The 20146-nt window shown below is 50.0% G+C and overlaps 1 protein-coding gene across 1 annotated transcript in view; it reads right to left on the bottom strand.

Moving 5' to 3' along the window:
• Positions 1–592: 592 nt before the first annotated feature.
• TEX264 (testis expressed 264, ER-phagy receptor) overlaps positions 593–20146 on the bottom strand; it is a 139290-nt gene continuing 119736 nt past the window's right edge. Inside the window, exon 6 of the mRNA XM_048857805.2 lies at positions 593–5183. Coding sequence (XP_048713762.2) covers positions 4867–5183 — 317 coding nt within the window. The 3' untranslated portion in view covers positions 593–4866. The remainder of the gene's footprint in view (positions 5184–20146) is intronic.

Raw genomic sequence — 20146 nt, 5'->3', positions numbered from 1 at the left:
GCCACATGGATGGGCAAACACTTATACCCACCTAGACCAATCCAGGCACACGCCGAACAGCTCCCACGCCCAGACTCATGCACACCCAAACTCCTGGCCACACACACCCACCCATCTACGCATACTCAGCCATGCACTCCTACAGCCAGGGATGTGTGTCCATGCCCACACACAGTGCCCTTACACACACACACACACACACACACAAAGGGGAGTCCTTGCACCCATATGTGCACATGCAGAGTCCATGCAAACAGGGAGGGGTGCACACACACATACAGTGTCCGTGCATATAGGGAGAGGTGTGCACAGACACACATACACACAGAGTCCATGCATATAGGGAAGGGTGTACACAGACATACATATACACAGTGTCCATGCAAACAGGGAGGGGCATCTAAACACACACACACACAGTGTCCAGGCCTATAGGGAAGGATGTACACAGACACACATATACACAGAGTCTGTGCATATAGGGAGGGGTGTTTACACACACACACAGGGAGTCCATGCATACAGGGAGGGGTGTGTACACACACACAATGGCTATGCATATAGGGAGGGCTGAACACAGACACACACACAGTTTTAAAGCAATAAACTCAAACAACATGGCATTTGTTTATAAATGGCAAATAGAAAGCCCCAACACTGACAGCTCTTCCCCCCTCACAGCAGGGTTCACAAATAAGCAGCAGATACTGTGAAATGGAGCAAAATTACTTTTTTCTTTAAAAAACAATATAACAGTGCTGCAGAGAGGGGATAATATTTCCATATGTCAGCAAAATCTGGGGGGAAGGACAGTGCATTTTCTATTGACACTCCTGCTGCTCCTTCCTCTGCACACATACGTGCCCCCACAGACCCAGAGAAACAGGTACACATCCCTGCATCCAAGCACACACACACACGCACCTATACACACAGACATGCACATACGCCTGCATCCAGGCATCCAGACATGCATGTGTACACCCAGACATGCACACATGCCTGCATACAGGGACCCAGATATACACATGTACACCCATACATGCACATACACCTGCATACAGGCACTCAGATATACATGTGTTCACTCACACATGCACACACGTCTGCATACCGGCACCCAGACATGCATGTGTACACTCAGACATGCACACACACATGCATACAGGAAAAGACAGGTACACACAGATACAAACACACAGCCTTTAGAAATGGCGGATGCTTCATGTGTAAAATCTTCCCTCAGAGCTGGCACCACTGAGGATCTGCTCTTTGATGCCCCAACTGATGCCCAGGGGATGCCACTGCATGCCAAGCAGCAGCAGCTGGTGATGTTCAAGTAAATCCAGGGGCACCATCAGCCATTGCTATGTCACAAGGAACCAACTGAGCACAGCCAGCTGCAGTGAGATCCAGGTGGTCCCATACACCCTAGGACCTGCCACCAATAGCTGGGGCATTGGGCATGGTGATGCCACTTAGGAAAACCCTAACCCCCAACCCAGCCAACTGTCTATATTCAGAGGACGTATCTGCTCCAGCTTCTAGATGCTATGACCTTTGTGGGAGGGGGCAGGCAAAGCGTCCTCCCAAAGCAAGGTGCTGCCCACTGCCCGTGTTGAGCACTAGCTCTGATACGCACCTCCAGCACTGGGATAGATTTACAGTGGTGCCAAGAGCAGCAAGAGCACAGAGGAATCAAGATGCAAAGGGGAGGGCTGGGTGAGGGAGCAGAGCTGCCAGGCAGACCCGCCAGGGCAACGGGGATGGCTCTGATAATTGCATCCCCACTGATTTCCCCCCAGGCTGAGTCGATGCTGAGGAACAAGGCAAGCCTGATGCTCTGCTGAGTGCTGAACTCCTTTCACACAGTATGGATCCAGGTCCATTAACAAACGCGGAGCGAGACATTGATCCAAGACCCCTGCAAGCAGGACGTGAGCAAAAGGAGCAGCAGCACTGTGGGGAAGATCAACCCTTTCAAACCCCCTCCTCTCTCCCTCCCTGTTCTCAGTGCCTTCACTAAGTCACAGCCATAGAGCTCTGAAAATTCACAGCTCTTCTCTCACGGATCCCAGACTCCAAGTCATCTCCACTGTATCTCCGTGAGCTTCAGGAGGGCTTCCATCCCTTACACCAGGGATGGATCTGGGCCAGAGCTTCATTTTAGATCCTTGAGGCAGATGTGTTAGACCCACCCCAATCTACAGGTTATGTCACCAGCAACAGATGGGCATCATGGAGTCTCCACTCCACCCTGAGGACTCTAAGATTTAGGGTTTTGCAGCTAGTACAAGGGCAGAACAAATAGTACAACTCACAGTTGTTAAACACAGTCTCTGCTACAACACAACATCAAGGAAAAACTAATGAGACCAAAGTAGAGCAATAACAGCATCCAGGAACCTCCAGCACCTGGACACCAGCTCCCCTCAACTACAGCACCTAAGAATCTGCAATACTGGGATATCCCTGCACCCCCTGGGCTGCACCGAATACTTCCCATCTGTGCCACCAGGCTAAGGCACCAGAGAACCACCAGCACTTAGCCCCAGCTGCACTGACTCTCCTGGCTTCCTGCCCCCAGAACCCTGCCCTTGCACTAGCTCCGATACAGATCCAGCACTGGCATGCTGCCCCCTGAGATTGAAGTAGGTCCAGGTGCCAGAACAGCCGCTCCCAGTTTTGCCAATTAAGGAGGGGGCAGCACCTGAGGGCTATAAAGAACGAGGAGACTCTGAGGGGAGGAGACAGGAAGAGGTCTTTGGGGAAGCCACAGAGAAGCTCCCTGCAGGCTGCCCCTGGAAAGAGTGAAAAATTAGCAGGGAGCCTGTGGAGGGGCTGAGGAGCCAGAGCACCATGGCCAGAGAAGAAAGGAGAGGGCTGAAGGTTGACACCAGTAGCTTGAGATGCCTGCTGTAAGCCAGGCCAAGCTGAGAATGCAGCATGGTGAGGAATACTTGAGCCATACTCAAGAGCCGGGGAGCAGCAAGGCATGACAGAGCCGTACCGGAGAGCCGGGGCATGGTGAGGGAGCCGTACTGGAGAGCCAGAGCATGGCAAGAGCGGAGGGAGCTGTACCAGAGAGCCCCGCGGGGCATGGCGAGGGAGAAAATAGCCATGCCGGAGAGCCGGGACATGGCGAAGGAGCCGTGCCGGAGAGCCGGGACATGGTGAGGGAGGAAGGAGCCGTACTGGAGAGCTGGGGAAAGGAAAGGAACACCAGGGCCCTGTTTGATATACTGTCTGAACTATGGTGTTGGGACTGGTTTTGTTAGGGTTTCTGCACACAGGGCTTTCTTTTTTAATCAATTAACCCCACCACAGCCATTAGTCCTCAGAAGACTGTTTGGACTATTTCTGGGGATTCTGAAGGAGGGAAACTGAGTCACACTGTGCCTTGACTTGCTGCAGGAGGGCGTCTCATGTGGGAGGCGCCTTGTGACAGATGCCATTGCATGACCTCTGCTCTACCTCATCCAGCCACCCTTCCTGCACAGACACTTCTATAACACAGCACAACACCCAGGAATCTGTAACCTAACCCAGGAAAGGACTTTATTCCCCAAATCTATCACAAAGAATAACATGGACCAGCTCCCCGCCCACCCCAATCCCCTCCACAAAGGAATATGTCCATTGAAAATACTCAAGGAGGCTGCAACAGCTGATGCAAGAGTGTCTTTAGAAATGTCAAGCCTGGGACATGGTCTGTCTGGAAACAGGGTGGGAAAGGAGATAGTGGGAACAGGCAGAGCAGGCAGCTGGCTGGATCAGACTTCATCTTTGGAGACAAGGATTTGAGTGACAAGTTGAGAGCTTTTATTCTAAGTGACTTTTAAGGGGACTGGAGTCAGACCGGCAACCCTAGACACTGAAGTTCTCTACCATGGCACAGGGGCAGCAGTGCTGGCTTCCCTTTGCTGCCTCTGCCAATATGCCTTTCCCCGACCTGGAAGGAGCATTTTGGGCCCTCAGGGAGTTTGGTGTCCACAGCCTTCACTCCTGGCCTCTCTGTTCAAACTGCTATGCAGGAAGCAGAGTTCCAGCAATGATGGTGATTTCAGTGACGGGGACATCTGCTCCCCAAGGTCTGGATGGCATGGCCCCCACTGCATTTCACACAGCCCAGGCAAGCCGCTAAGAAACTTCAAACTCGGATCAGCTGGGAGCACCACTTTTGTTCCAAAAATCACTTGGAAACAGCGCAAGTGCCAAGCGTGTGGCTTACTCAGCTCTCCAAGGACCGGGGTAACAGACGAGCCCATGCGTTAAAGGACAGAATCACAAAACCCTCCCCTTGAGCCCTCACACCTCAGAGGAAAAGCATTTGCTTTATTACAGATCCCAAAAGCTTAACATCCGTTTCAGGAGGACAATTTTACATTGTATATTTCCATTTTCCATGGAATAAAACCACTGTCTGCTCTTTGGTGCCAGTCAATGTGTCTCTGTACAGTGGAGAACCAGGCTGCCTTGAGGAGATAGAGGGATGGAGCAGGGAGACAGGCAAAGGGAGAACATGTGTTACACACACACACACATCCACAGCTCATGCAGAGAGCTCACCACACATTTATACACATGCAGCCTGGAAGAACATTTCACTGCTCATCAAACAGACTGCACCCCCAGCTCTCTGCTACAGCACACAAGTGGGTGAAAGGCTCCTGGGGAACAGCTCCTAGCTACGCTCCACCTTAGTGTAGCTGTCCTTCTTTATAACACTCGGAACATCTGTCCTCAGAGGAGAAGGGTGCGGGGCTCAATGGGAATCGATGACTGAAATCTCTTGGCTAGAGAGAAAGAAAACAGGACAGATCAGTTCCTCCCAACTAAAGGGGAGGAAGCTGGAAGGACTCTGGTTTATTCTTCACCCTTCTCTTTCTCCAGAGCAGTGGGCTCCTTAGCCCACTTGGCCTTTGTGGTCTCCGGCTCTTCGGCATAGCTCAGGTCAGAAGGCTGCCCTGCCGACCCATCGCCGTTGCCTTCCAGATCCAGCTCCTCGAAGGAGGAGCCGCTGGCCCCTGACTCGCTGTAGCTGTGCTCGCTGCGATTGTCTGCCTCATCCCGCCCGCGGCCAGCTGTGAAGGAGGACAGGATGGAGGTGGCCACTGAAGTCTCTCTGCTGTCGGTCGTGGCCTCCAGGCTGATGGAGCTCGTCTCGCTCAGGGTGTCAGCCCCTTTTGAAGAGAAGAGGAGCAGGTTAACATGGAGGGGAAGGAGAGAGCAAGGCAGAGCTGGTAGAGTGCAGGGCTGAGCACAGCAGCGAAGAAAAGGCTGTTGCTACATCTCTATCCTTGAAGGCCTCATTCACCTTGTTGCTCCATTGCCCATCCCCTCACTGAAGAAACTTCCCAGACAGAGATCCCCATCAGTAAGAGATCTGCCAATCAGATTAACCCCAGAAAAAGTATGCGACTCCTCTAGTCTTTCCCCCAGGGAGGGGCAGGGCAAAGGAATCAATAACTGTCTCAGCTGCAGAAAACACCAGAGAGTGTACATTGCTATATTATCACCCCACTCGGCTCCATCCCAAACTCCTGGGGACTGGGTGGGAGGTTATGACTGGTATGTGGCTTCCAGAGGCCATCTCCATTGTATTCTGGTGTTTCTATTGTACTCATTACAGACTGGACCATTAGGAGGACAAAGTAGAGATAAAAGGTTCTAACCCAGCTGAACTGTCCCCTGTGAAGTCCTTCGGCCCATCAACACTCACTATAAAGCACCAAAATATAGAGTGTGCATGGTAGTAACCAGCTACAAAGTCTGGTGCTGATGTTCAAGCTCACATTCCCAGAATAGCATTAATTCGCCCACATTGAACATGCTGGACAAGGTACATTTAACCCTTAGAGTTTCAGGAAGAGACCAGTGACCTGTGATAACTTGTTCTAGTCTCTCTCCTTCACTACATCCTGCTCCAGCCCAGCTCCATCCCTCCTCCTTCCCTGTTCCAAATGATATCCCCATTCAACGTCCTAGCTTCTCCTATGCCCCCTCCTCCCTACCAGCATCAAGAGTGCCCTTCTGCCTCCTCCCCAGGCAAGCAGCGCCTTCTGCTCTTTAGACTCCTTCATACACAGGCCAGCCTCGGAGCTGAATACTGCTGCCCTGGCTCTAGGCTAGCATGCCCCTGATGTGAGCTCCCTGCCAAATGCAGGTTCCTCAGTGGGACTGAGGCAAGGAAAAGCAGGGCTGGCTGGCATGGACGGGAGGCATCACAGTGTAGGACACGCTCCACCTTAGCGAGTTGAGCAGGCCCCTCCCTTCTCTCAGCCACAGACTCCTCACCCTCCTTGGCACAGGACCCTTAACACCTCACCTCTCAGGAAACTGGCCACACTGCAGATGCAAAACACCTCAGGACTATCCCATAAGGGTTAACAGTCGAATTGGGAAGCCCCAAAACCACGCCAGTGCAGAGCCATGAGTAGGCATTCCTAGGAGAACCTGAACTTTAGCCTTTCTTTGAACCACTCTGTGTTTACATCGGCCATCACAATGTTGTATTAACATAGTTGTTTGCATTTCATTTCCCTGGATTTTTTTAAGCCAAAAAGGAAAAGACAACACTGCTGCAGCATTAAGGGCGTGCACCCTTAGATGAGATGCACATGACCCAGAACTGGGGAGAAGCAACAGTTATGCTTTTCCACATGGTAAGCAACAGCCCTGTCTGCAGAGACAGGGCTAGCCCTCCCTGTATCCCCATGGATGCTGTAGTGCAGAGTGAAATGACTGCACCGCAGAGGAACACACCTAAATGCCAGCTGAGACACTGTATGCTGCCTGGGCATGAATGCAAATGTGGAACTTCTCAGAACTTCATCATCTTCAAAATGAGTGAAAGTCACTCTCATTGGATGGCTGGGTGACAAAACAGTGTGAAGAGTGATCTGGATCTCAGGCCTTGTCTACTTGGGGAAACTGACCAGTGTAGCTACTGCAGAATAAGCTAGTCTGGAACAGCTGCCTGTCTGAACACACTAGTCCAGAATAAAAGTGATTTCATAGTTACTCCAGAAGAGCTAAAGCAGGTCAATTTCCCCATATGGACAAGGCCTCAGCCTAGTCCGGAGTAGGCAGGTGCCCACATCACCAAAACCATGGCATTGATTGTTGCTCTTGTTGGAATATCTAAGAGGAGTTAGAATAGCCTCAACACTTCCAACCCTGCAGCATGGACTCTCCAAGGTCCACCCATGACCCAGGCTTTGTAAAATGTCTGCTCCCAAGGACTCATCAAAGGAAAGCATATTTCTATCACCCTCTACTGCCCGGAATGTGTCAGCACAGCTTCCTTCTACTTTCTCACTTCCCTCCCCTAACTGAGGTGATGCAACTGCTTCTTAGATGTCTGTATACTAATGCGAGAAGTAGGGGGAATAAGCAGGAAGAACTGGAAATGCTAGTAAATAACACAGCTATGACATAGTTGGCATCACAGAGACTTGGTGAGATAATATGCATGACTGGAATATTGGTATAGAAGGATACAGCTTGCTCAGGAAGGGGGAAAAGGGAGGAGGTGTTGCCTTATATAGTAAAAATGTACACACTTGGACTGAGGTTGAGATAGAAATAAGAGACAGACTTGCTGAAAGTCTCTGGGGAAAGATAAAAGGGGTAAAAGGAAGGGTGATGTCACGGTAGGGGTCTACTACAGACCACCAAACCAGGAAGAAGAGGTGGATGAGGCTTTTTTTAAACTACTAACAAAATCACCCAAATCACAAGCCTTGGTGGTGATGGGGGACTTCGACTACCCAGACATCTGTTGGGAAAATAACACAGCAGGGCACAGATTATCCAACAAGTTCTTAGAATGCATTGGAGACAATTTTTTATTTCAGAAGCTGAAGGAAACTACTGGGGGGAGGCTGTTCTAGATTTGATTTTGACAAATAGGGAGAAACTGGTTGAGAATTTGAAAGGGGAAGGCAACCTGGGCGAAAGTGATCATGAAATGGTAGAGTTCATGATTCTAAGGAATGGTAGGAGAAAGAACATCACAATAAAGACAATGGATTTCAAGAAGGCAGACGTCAGCAAACTCAAAGAGTTGGTAGGTAAAATCCCATGGGAAGCAAGTCTAAAGGGAAAAACAATTGAAGACAGTTGGCAGTTTTTCAAAGAGACATTATTAAGGGCGCAAGACCAAACTATCCCACTGCGTAGGAAAGATAAGAAGTATGACAAGAGACCACCCTGGATTGGCTTAACCAGGAGGTCTTCAATGATCTAACACTCAAAAAAGAGTTCTACAAAAAGTGGAAACTCTGTCGAATTACAAAGGATGAATATAAACAAATAACACAAGTATGTAGGGACAAAATTAGAAAAGCCAAGGCACAAAATGAGATCAAACTAGCTAGGGACATAAAAGGAAACAAGAAAACATTCAACAAATACATTAGAAGCAAGAGGAAGACCAAGGACAGAGTAGGCCCATTACTGAGTGAGGGGGAAAGACAATAACAGAAAATGTGGAAAAGGCAGAGGTGCTTAATGATTTCTTTGTTTCGGTTTTTACCAAGAAGATTGGTGGCAATTGGATGTCTAACATAGTGAATGCCAGTGAAAATGAGGTAGGATCATTGTCTAAAATAGGGAAAGAACAAGTCAAATATTACTTAGACAAGTTAGAGGTCTTCAAGTCACCAGGGCCTGATGAAATGCATCCCAGAATACTCAAGGAGCTGACTGAGGAGATATCTGAGCCATTAGCAATTATCTTTGAAATGTCATGGAAGACGGGAGACATTCCAGAAGACTGGAAAAGGGCAAATATAGTGCCCATCTATAAAAAGGGAAGTAAGGACAACCTGGGGAATTACAGACCAGCCAGCTTAACTTCTATACCCGGAAAGATAATGGAGCAAATAATTAAGCAATCAATTTGCAAACACCTAGAAAATAATAAGGTGATAAATAATAATTAGCATGGATTCGTCACGAACAAATCGTGTCAAACCAACCTGATAACTTTCTTTGACAGGGTAACAAGCCTTGTAGATGGGGGGGGGAGTGGTAGATGTGGTATATCTTGCTTTAATAAGGCTTTTAATACTGTCTCTCATGACCTTCTCGTAAACAAATTAGGGAAATATAACCTAGATGGAGCTATTATAAGTTGGGTGCATAACCTGTTGGAAAATTGTTCCCAGAGAGTAGTTATCAGTGGTTCACAGTCATGCTGGAAGGGCATAATGAGTGGGGTCCCGCAGGGATCGGTTCTGTGTCCAGTTCAATATCTCCATCAGTGATTTAGATAATGGTATAGAGAGTACACTTATAAAGTTTGCGGACGATACCAAGCTCGGAGGGGTTGCCAAGTGCTTTGGAGGATAGGATTAAAATTCAAAATGATCTGGACAAACTGGAGAAAAGGTCTGAAGTAAATAGGATGAAATTCAATAAGGACAAATACAAAGTACTCCACTTAGGAAGGAACAATCAATTGCACACATACAAAATGGGAAATGACTGCCTAGGAAGGAGTACTGCGGAAAGGGATCTGGGGGTCATAGTGGACCACAAGCTAAATATGAGTCAACAGTGTAATGCTGTTGCAAAAATAGCAAACATCATTCTGGGATGTACTAGCAGGAGTATTGTAAGCAAGACACGAGAAGTAATTCTTCCACTCTACTCCGCACTGATTAGACCTCAACTGGAGTATTGTGTCCAGTTCTGGGCACCATATTTCAGGAAATATGTGGAGAAGTTGGAGAAAGTCCAGAGAAGAGCAACAAAAATGATTAAAAGTCTACAAAACATGACCTCTGAGGGAAGATTGAAAAAATTGGGTTTGTTTAGTCTGGAGAAGAGAAGACTGAGAGGGGACATGATAGCAGTTTTCAAGTACATAAAAGTTTGTTACAAGGAGGAGGGAGAAAAACTGTTCTTCTTAACCTCTGAGGCTAGGACAAGAAGCAATGGGCTTAAATTGCAGTAAGGGTAGTTTAGGTTGAACATTAGGAAAAACTTCCTATCAGAGTGGTTAAACACTGGAATAAATTGCCTATGGAGGTTGTGGAATCTCCATCATTGGGGATTTTTAAGAGCAGGTTCGATAAACACCTGTCAGGGATGGTCTAGAGAATATTTAGAGAATGCAGGGGACTGGACTAGATGACCTCTCAAGGTCCCTTCCAGTTCTATGATTCTTCAGCTGACTGGTCAGAGGTCTAGTCTTTGAAGCAGCAGATTACAACCAATCAAAAGCACCATAGTTGGCACTGCTATCTAAGGCACTCTGCAAGCTTTAGTTAAACCTCGCAATATCCCGGGGGGTGGGGTGGGGTGTGTGGAGGCACCAAGCGGGGAAATGACTTGCCCAGGACCCCAGAGTAAGTCAGTGGCAGAGCTGGGAGTGGAGTCTAGGCTACCTGGCACCCACTGCTCTGGTTCCGCCACAAGACCTTGCTTCTCCCACAAGCTCTGTTCTTGATGCCCCATCTGTGTGACCAGCTGACAAGCCTGGTGCGTGCCAGGTCACTAACTGATGCAGCTGGGCACTGCACAGAGTGTGGAAATATACCCGTCACTATACTCTGAGAACGGGGTGAGGCTGGCCAGTCCTCAGGACACAGTATATTGGCCTGAGTGTGTGTGCCCCACTGCCCTTGACTGGAGGGAATTTGCCTGGCTAAGCTACTGACGCTGCTCCTTGGGCTCTGTTCCCAGAGGTGGGAAGCCCTGTGCTTGGCTCCTCACGTCACATAGGTCATCTGTGGATCTTGACTGATCTTCTAGGGGAGGCCAGCTGTGCAGCTGGTGTTCAGGGTTGGTTTGAAAGACTGGCACAGGAGGTCACTTCTTCCTTCTCGAAACACGGCTTGAACACCTTAGTGAAATGAACAGTGATCTCACTGAAATCCCTAGCATTCATCCATGCAGCTGCTGCTAGATCTGTCATGGGCTGCCCACACAGCCCTGCCAACGCCCCTCAATCTCACTGCAGCCTCTCCCACCCCAGCTATTCAACCCTAGGGCCCCCCAAGCCAGAAATCTTGGCGGCGCAGACTTAGGCTCCTGTGAGGTGGCAGTAATTCTGAGTTACTGGGTTTGGCAGCTCACTTCTCCCTCTCTCCCCCTCCAGCTTGCACAAAGAGACGCTGCTGTAGGAACAGAAAGCTCCCACCTGCCCTGGAGCCGTGAGCACTTTCAAAGGCTCCGTTCGTTCCTGGGATGCATATCCGCATTAGGTCCGGCTCCCCGCACTTCCACTAAAGCAGGCTCCCTCCTCTCCCCCGTGCAGGGGACAGCGCCATTTGTATTTCGGTAACCCAGTGTGCCTAATGCTCTCCCCGTCTCTGGGCAGTCCGAAGAGGACAATAACGGTTTCATGGTACTGCTGCCCTCTCCTTTCGCTCCAGTTCTCTAAGTGCAGGCCCTTTCAGCCATGGCGCCGCCCTTGGAGAAGAATCCTGCGCGTGCAAATCCACGGGGCACTGTGATGCCTGCCCCAGATGGCGTCCTGCCCCCATATCAGGATGCTATGCCTTGCCATACAGAAGGGGCAAAAAGGGAAGGTATAAAGGGATAGATCACGTGTGTGGGGGGGCACTGCATGACTTCTAGTATTCTAGAGCATATCCGTTAGTGCAGACAGACGTGGGAAGAGTTTTGGGGGGCAGCTGGGGGCATACTCATACTACAGTCTACATACTCATCCGGGCCTTGATGCCCATTGCTGGCAGCAATAATTATATACAACAAAACTATGTTTAAAATCTATTGTTAAGGTGACAAAGTCACGTGCTTAAGAGCTGGGAAATAGGAAAGTGTCAGAGTGCCCTCCTTGTGTTGACTTTATGATAGTCTTTAATCACACAATTACATACTCTTTTCCTGCAGGACCTCACCTCCTTTGTTGCAGGTGTTGGAAGGTGTGCAGTGAATGAGGCAGGGGACGGTATCTCAAACTGGGTACCTAACCATCGAGGCACCCCAAATTAGGGGGCATGTCTACAAATTCTAGCCTCAGTCTCTGTGCCTCATTTTCCCAGCTATAAAGGTATGGGGGGCGGGATGATAATCATATTTTTCTATCACACACATGAGTCGGGAAAATAAATTCATTAATGTTTGCAAGGCCCTCAGATATTAGAGTGCTGAGCTCCAGAGAGAAGCCCATGAGAAATGAATAATCACAGATTGTATGTGGATGGTGTGTAAGAAGGAAGGTAAAGGGCCACTCGTTGCATGAGGAGGGTAAAAAGAAACTGGGATCCTGTGGAAAAAATAGAATGTGATCATGTAAGTAAAGACTGTAGTATATGCACAAGGGGCAGAGTTAAGGGTACATGGGCAACCTTAGTTCTGGCAATTCCCTATTTTTGAGTGCTTGATTTTGTAACCTTAACATTCTTTTAACACAGTTTTGTTGAATGCTATTTTTTACACACACACCCCCATACACCCATTCCAGAATGTACCAATATGTATATTAGTTTGAGGGGATCTCAGGGCAAAAGCTCAGCGTATATAGAGTAAATGTGAAAGTTATAAAAGCAAAGATTGGGTAAAATTGACAACTCTGCCATGTGTCTGGGTCAAGTGGGCTGCTCTCTGCTGGTCCGCTCCTATCAGCATCCACAGCCAGACACAGTCCCACATCCTCTTCTCCCCCTCCAACTCTGCAGCCATGAACCTGCTCAGCCCATCCTGCTGCAGTCACCTAAGAACCCCCAGCCATTTCCCCAGCTAACACTTCCCCCATGACGCCAAGCTAGAAGCATGAGGGCTCTGGCACCAGGAGCAGGAAGAGACATGGATCCTTAAAGAGTCTCCCCAGCCTGGGCCGCTTTCTCTGTATTGAGCAGGCACTGTCGATGCTTGATCAATTAAACGAATGGACTCAGAGATCATGGCTTGGTCTGGGGCCACCTGAGGGGCTCGGAGAAATTCAGCCCCTCTCACAGGCCCAATGAGTCTGGACAATGCTCCCCTTTTGTTTCCTTCCTTCAGCTCCACCCACGCCAAGTTCCTCTGGCAGCAGGGAGGTGGGAGACCATGCAACCCCCACTCTATGCTGCTCCTTTGGTCAATTGAGGGGGATGATGTCCTGGGTCACTGGCAAACGGCTAGGTATGTCATGCCACCTGAACTGCCAGAGAGCTGGGGGCTGGGCTGTGCACAGGATACGCCACCACCCAGGGCTCATTACACCCTCCTCTTTTGACTAAGCATAAAGTTTCCTATTCCCCGTTACTCCTCCCAGTGGGGCTCACGGGACAGCTCTGGCCCCTTCCCAGCACAGATTGCCACTGTTTGCTGGATTCCCGAGCACTCAGCTTGGAGCAAGGCTGGGAATCCAAACAAGGAGGCTGCCCATGAGCCCTCAGAGATTTTCAAAATCTTGGTCCTGACTTTTAGCTTAAAACCCCAGAAAAATCTGCAGTAAAATCTCGGGGGTGAGCACACGCCTGCCTCTGAGCCCTGCGGGCATGGCTTGGCACAGGGCACAAAAGAGAAGAAGTGCAGCAGGCTCTAAGTAGAGTCCATATTAAAAAACAACAACAACAACAACCCTGTGCAACTGGCAGATTCAGTTTAGGACAGGAATAACAGGGGGGCTGTATGTCAGGATAGAGTGGCACCGGCAGAGATGCGTGGGGAGCCCAGAACCGGAGCAGTGGGCAGTCCAAAGGCAGAGCTGAGTGGCAGGGGCAGAGCTCTGCGGGGAGCCCGGGACCGGAGCAGCAGGCAGACGAAGGGCAGGGCCTAGGGCCACTGGCAGAGCTGTGTGGGGAGTCCAGGACTGGACCAGCGAGGCTGAGGGTGCAGCGTTCAGGTCAAGACTGCAGTGCATTGACACAGCTGTAGTGGGAAGCTTGCATAGAGCCTGTCTTTTCTTTGCCAGTCTCCAGGCAGAGCTAGTAGCGTCTTACAGCCACAAGCACAGCACCGACTCGTCTTAAAATGCTGTTTTGCTTTGCACGTCTGTCATGTGAAGCCAGCAATGTTCTTTCCAAATGAAATTCCACAGGTAATTGCTGCCCAAGGAGACTGGTGCCCGCTGGAAAACTACAGAGAGGCAAGGGGAGGGAGGGAGCTATTAGGACAGCAGAATACTGAGCGCAGGCAATACATGTCCCCGATTCCTGGGAGAGAGCTGTGAGCACAAGCTGGGGCAGGGGTGTCTGCCAAGCCCTGGAAGTACAAAAATACTTAGCAACAAACACACTCTAGGAGATGGGACCCTGAGCGATTCATGCTTGTAGGACTCTCAGGCAAGCACTTGGAGAGGGGCTGAGACCCAGCAGAACTCATTTCATATGGAAGCCCAGGGCAGCCAGCCAACTAGCCACTCGGAGATGCACTGAGAGGCAGCAAAATGCTCGACACAGAAGCGAGCAGTCTGCCAGGAGGAGAAGGGCTGAGACAAATGTGGGCAGACGATTAATTTTGCCAATTTCCACCAAGAAGAAAAAGTTACAACAAAAATCATCATCACAATCGAGCCCTTATGTGTCCCTTTGCCTCTGAATAGCATGCTGGCTCTAGTCCATTGCGGTCAGGCCCCGAATGACACCTGAGAACTCTTAGCCTGCTCTGATTCTGAGCCGCATCCCCAGATTACTGTCTCCACAATCGCACGGCCTCATCCCCAGATCGCCATCTCTACCATGTGTCCGCTTCCCCAGCCCTCCGTCTCCACCATCTGCATCCCCAGTCCCTCCCACCTCCATCTCCATGATCTGTGTCCCCATCTCCAGGTTGCCACCTCTGCATCCCAAATCCCAGTCCCTGGATCACTTTCTCAGTCGTTTGGACAACAACACCATTAAAAAGCTGAGAAAGATACAAGTGTGTCAGGTTAAAAACAGACTTAGTGCTGTCACCAGGGCAACTGGCTGGATGACAAAACCTGTCTGGAAAAAATCAATCATTGTTAATTATGACATCAGTCTGAGTTGTGACAACAGCATACAACAGGGGCCTATAGGGAAGGGGCAGACTATCTGTGTACTAGAGCAATCCCGTGTAGATTTCTCCATTTTAGAGTCTATCCCGCTCCTTCACTTTGAGGAACCTTCCTCCAAGGGACTCCTGAACCAACACTGACACTCCATCAACAACCACAAACCTAGAGCTCTTCCTCCAAGCTGGTCTTGTGACTAAGCCTAGGGGCTTTCCCAGCTCTGCCACAGCCTCAACTTGTGACCTTGGAGAAGTCATTTGGTCAGCTGCAAAATGGGGATAATAATATACATAACCTAAGAGGGGGCATGAGACTTAATTCATTAATTTTTATAAAGTGCTTTGAGATCCTCAGATGGAAGGTATGAGAGCAGCGCTATGTGCGATCCTAAACTCTCCTTAGACTGTAATGCGCAGATCCTCAAAGGTATTTAGGCTCCTAACTCCCTTTGAAATCAATGGCGGTTAGGCACCTAAATCCTTTTGAGGAGCTGCTGGAGCATGGACCATTGGCCCTGACTCTCCTCACGTTTACACCAGTTTTACTCCAATGTAAATCCACCAAGTTCAGTGAAGCTACTCCTGATTTACTTGGCAAGAGAGGAGAACCAGGCCCCTGTGTGTGTGTGTCAAGCGCCACGCACATTGATGGTGTTGTCAGTAACATTACTGAGGATGGCAATGATCTCTGGCAGTTGTTAACATCCACTTCGGCTCCCTCTTCTCCAAGCAGAGCAAAGAACAGTCCAAGGCGCATGTGTAAATCTCGGTGCATAGCGACTCCAGCAAGGAGGAAGGAAACTAATGGAGATCTCTCTCCCTGTATGCACACTAACCCCCCGGGCTGGAAATGCCGCTGTCGTGGTGATCTGATAGATATACAGCCTCTCCCAAGGCTCCCAGTGTTTTACAGGATTAGTCTATATCCACCCAAGGATCACCTCACATCACCCACCTCCAGGCTGGGATGGAGCAGGTGCTTAGCAGCACCCAGCAACACCACACTGCAATTTAGGGAAAGGAAGGGAAGTAGCTCATCAAATTCAAGTAGCAGGGAGAGTTTAAGGAAGCAGAATGCAGTTACTCAATCTGCAAATGTGCAAGGGGCAAGACTGGAAATCTTACGGATCACGACTTACCAGCACTTGGCACCAAAGCACAGTGCCCCACATGCTCTGGCTCAGGAGTGACTGAAAGGGCAGAGCGCCACCTACTGCACTGCCACCGCTGCTGCCTGCAGCAGCCTCACTTTCCTTGAGGGCCTCCCACCAGCCCCTGCCACCAGCCGGGGGGAGAACCTGCGGTACCTGAAGAGATCGCAGCCCAAGGCGGCCTGGCTGCAGTGTGCGGGGGGGAGAGGGGAGAAGAGAACTGGCAGATGGTTCAAAGAAGGGATGAAAATCAGCTGAAATTGATTTTTCTTTTTTCCAGCTGAAAGACAGGGGCTGAGCAGCTGCGAAAGAGGGTAGCGTAATCGAATATTTTTCCAAAAACTCCACTAAACTGTCATACGCTCTTGCAGTTTTCCCTTTCCCATGGCTGCTGATTACCAAGGGAATCACATGGCAGCTTCTGATCAGCCTCCTCCCCATTCATGCAGTGAGGGAAGTGGTGCAGATGGGACTGAGTGCCAGGCCCAGGAGAAGGTTTCCTGACCCAGTTCCGTGCTCAGTCCTGTTCCCGCTAATCAAGAGATTCCTGCTTTGAACAAGGAACTGGCATCTCGACTACAGAGCGCTGAGGAGACCTGTGGGGACTGGGGTCTCTCTCTTTGCTAACGTGTTCTTGCTGCAGATCTCCTTCCTTTAGTCCATGCTCCCTCCCCATTCAGTGGCCAGCCTGCCAAAGGCATGGTGCCTCTGTCTTCTGGGAGGGGTACGACTGACCTGTGTTGGGTCACTGATATAGCAGAGAGGACCTACGCTTCCCCTATTCTCAGGCCCTGTCTGCTTCGCTCGCCATCCTCCCTTTCCCCCAACACACCCACAATCTCCTCCCGTGAACCAGACGGAGCTGAAGTTGCGAGATTATTTCCTGACGAACAATATGTTTTTTAACTTAGCGGAAATGTAGTTTCTGTGTCAAGGTGACTTGATCTTGTAGGAAAAGCATTACACCTGTCTGGGTTTTCCCCCTTGAATGAATGAATGTTTATCAGGCACTTCTCATTCTGGGATTTCTCAGCACTTTGCAGCTTCTGTCTGGCTCAGTGCACATTCACCTGCTGAAATGGAAACACCTCTGAGGTGTTCTACCCCTCTCTTCTGCTTTGGGGAAGGGGGAGGAGGGGAGAGGGGAAGAAGAGTGAGGGCTTCTTTTCCCAGAATTATGCCTGGGATGGGAGATCCAGGCTGAGACCTAGCAGAACTCATTTCACACCAGGTGTTCTGGGCAGTTAAATGCCTAATAGAAAAGAGACTGAGGTCACCACAAACTCATTTCATGCAGAGTTAAAACAAGGATTGATCTAATAGCCCGGGTGTTAAGATGTCCCCATTGCCTCCGTGTGAATTTGTTGCTGGCAGGAATCTTTCTACAGGTCTAAGCACAGAACTGGTTCAAGAAGCTTTCTCCTGGGCCTGGAGTTCATTGTGCAGCCAGGATCAATGAAGGTCACAGCATCTCAGCACCTTGATGAGGAAACAGCACAAATGCCCTAGTCCTGGAATGATCAAACTAGACGGATTGCTCTACTGCAGCGGTTATCACACGCTGGGCCATGTAGCACTGGTGGTAGCAGGCTGCAGGTAGACAGTAGGCAGGTTGGTTTGAAGTACAGGGTCGTGCCCAGAACCCATTCTCACTGCACTGATTACCATGACCAAGGTAGCATGCCAAGGACTTCTAAGTTTTAGGTGAGAGAAATGAGGTCTCTCAGTCTGAGAGCTGCTGCTCTACAGGGTCCTGTGTGGCCGAGTGTACTGATTCTGGTCTCAGTGGACTTGGGAACCACTTTGTCTGCAGGGCTCCTGATACTGGACTGGCTGGTCAAATTCTTCACCGGCCGTATGGCCTTCTTCAATTCCAAGAAAGGGAAGAACAATGAAAGGAAAAAGCAAGAAAAAACGTCCTAGTTCTCTGAGGTGAGCAGTGCTGTGTTTCACAGAGTGCTGTAGACTAGCGGAGGGTCAGACCTGCACCCACCGCTCTCTGCACTGAATACCCTGTCACTGCACACCAGGTGCAGGCTCCCTGGAATCACGGACGACAAGTTCCCAAGGGAGAATCTCTCAGAGTCCTCCCTGGGGACCAGCTGGGGCAGTGGAATGAGAGGATGAGCCTGGGCTGGCACATGCAGAATTAACACAGCTCTCCTCTGAAAGGCTCACATCCCAACGTCCGCCTGTTCCCTTTGGCTTTGTGGCTGATTATGAATTTTCATGCTCACTGTGTGAATGGGCAGGACTTGGAAAGGCCGATTTGGTTACTTTAATAGTATCTGCAAAATGAGCGTGTCCCCACAGGCTTGAGATAGAGAGGGACTGTGCCAGTTTCTCAGCCCAGCAGCCTCCAAATGCACTTCTCTCCTGCCCTCCCAGTCCTGGGCCCCTGCACAGCACTGCCAATGCCCCTCATTCCTGCTCACCCAGTGCTGGGCCTGGCCTTATCAGATAGAGCCAACCATTCAAACTGCTTTATAGGCTTGGGATTTCCACGAATTTCCACTCTGGATTAGCCTGGGGTGCCTGGCTCATTTCACTTGTTAATTTATCCAGATGTCAACCAGGGGGGGCTCTCCCCTGTTGTATGAAATCCATTGCATAACCAAGAGGAGCGTTTATTTTGCTCAGGGAGCGGTTGTATAAGCAGCCACCATGAACTAAAGGAAGAAAAGAGGAGAGAGAAAGTGCCAGCCTCAGAAGAGAAAAGCATTAATAAAGTTTACCCAAGGTTTCAGGCTCCAATGTGCTGCTCCACCGTTCCGTAACCCCCAGCAGCCGCATCTCTCTGTTCCAGACCGAGGGCGACAGGAAATAGCTTCACATCCCCTATAGCCAGGCATTTACTTTTCCAGCTCTCTATCGCCTCCAATCATGTTTGAACAGACTCAGCCAGCCACTTCGGCAGACTCCTCACCTTCTGTGGAGGGCCCTGCATGTGCCACCTGCTGCCCCGAGTGAAGAGAGACAGCGACAGAAAAGCCCAAGGGTGGACAGGGGATGGGCCATTGGGTTGCTGTGGGATCCCCGCAACAGTGGGGCAGTTGCTGTGAACCTGGGCAGGTGCTCCCTGGAGGAATCACTCCAGTGGATTTACAGCAGGAGGGTCGGCTAGAATGTAGCTATCACGGAACTAGTGGATGGGGGTTGGTTGAGGCAGGATGACCAGTCTCTTTGGAAGTCCAGGCTTCTTCTGGGAGTGGCAGAATCTTCCCTCATTTCACTGGTACCAAGATTTTAGTGCTCAGCACATCTTCTGCCCAGGGTATTCAATCCCCAGACACCTTCGAATCTGTAACAAACACCCAATCAACTCAGGTACCACCCATGGTACCACCATCTCCTGCTTGAGTCAGACAGCCTCAATCAACAATTCCTCCTAGCCCTGCAAGGACTTTGCTGCAGCCTAACATTCTCTCTACTGCCCTCCTGACTCTCTCTGCCCTCTTTGCTATGCCCCATTTACCCGGCCAGTGCAAGGACACCTCCTCTGCAACTCCAGGCTTGCATCAGCTCTTTGCTTCCTCAACTTCCCATCTCATTTGTGAAGCGTTATTTGCCTCCTACGTCACTGCCTGTTAATCTCTCTCCTTCTGTCGCTATTGCATTTAACTCCAGAAAGCATACAGAGTTTGCATGAGAGAGGCTGGACTAAATAAAGCCGAGTACTGTTGTGGTACTGGCACTCGACCCGTGGCAGTTGCTGATCAGCAAGGACTCCAGCCTGGACCTCAGCTCCAAAAGAGGCAGGCGGAGGAGGTGGTGAGAAGCACAGAGTAAGGGGATCTTGATGCCCTCAGCTGCTCACTGTGAAGAGCTGATAGTTCCGTACCAGGTTTTCTGGCCAGGCCCCTGGCACAAAAGCCCCTTTCCTACTCCCAAGGTTCCCTCAGGTGCATGCAGTTCCTCTTGGGGAGCCAAGCTTGTCAGCTAACCTCAGAACATCCCAAATGGGAGAGTGCCAATTTTTCTGCCTCCATCTCACCTCCACAAATGATGCCATCAGGTCTCTCAGCTCCTGTCCCCACTAAGTGCAGAAAGGGGCTAAC

The sequence above is a fragment of the Caretta caretta genome, chromosome 7, assembly GCF_965140235.1.
Source record: "Caretta caretta isolate rCarCar2 chromosome 7, rCarCar1.hap1, whole genome shotgun sequence".
Classification (NCBI taxonomy): Eukaryota; Metazoa; Chordata; order Testudines; family Cheloniidae; genus Caretta; species Caretta caretta.
This window is presented reverse-complemented; position numbering and strand designations above follow the sequence as displayed.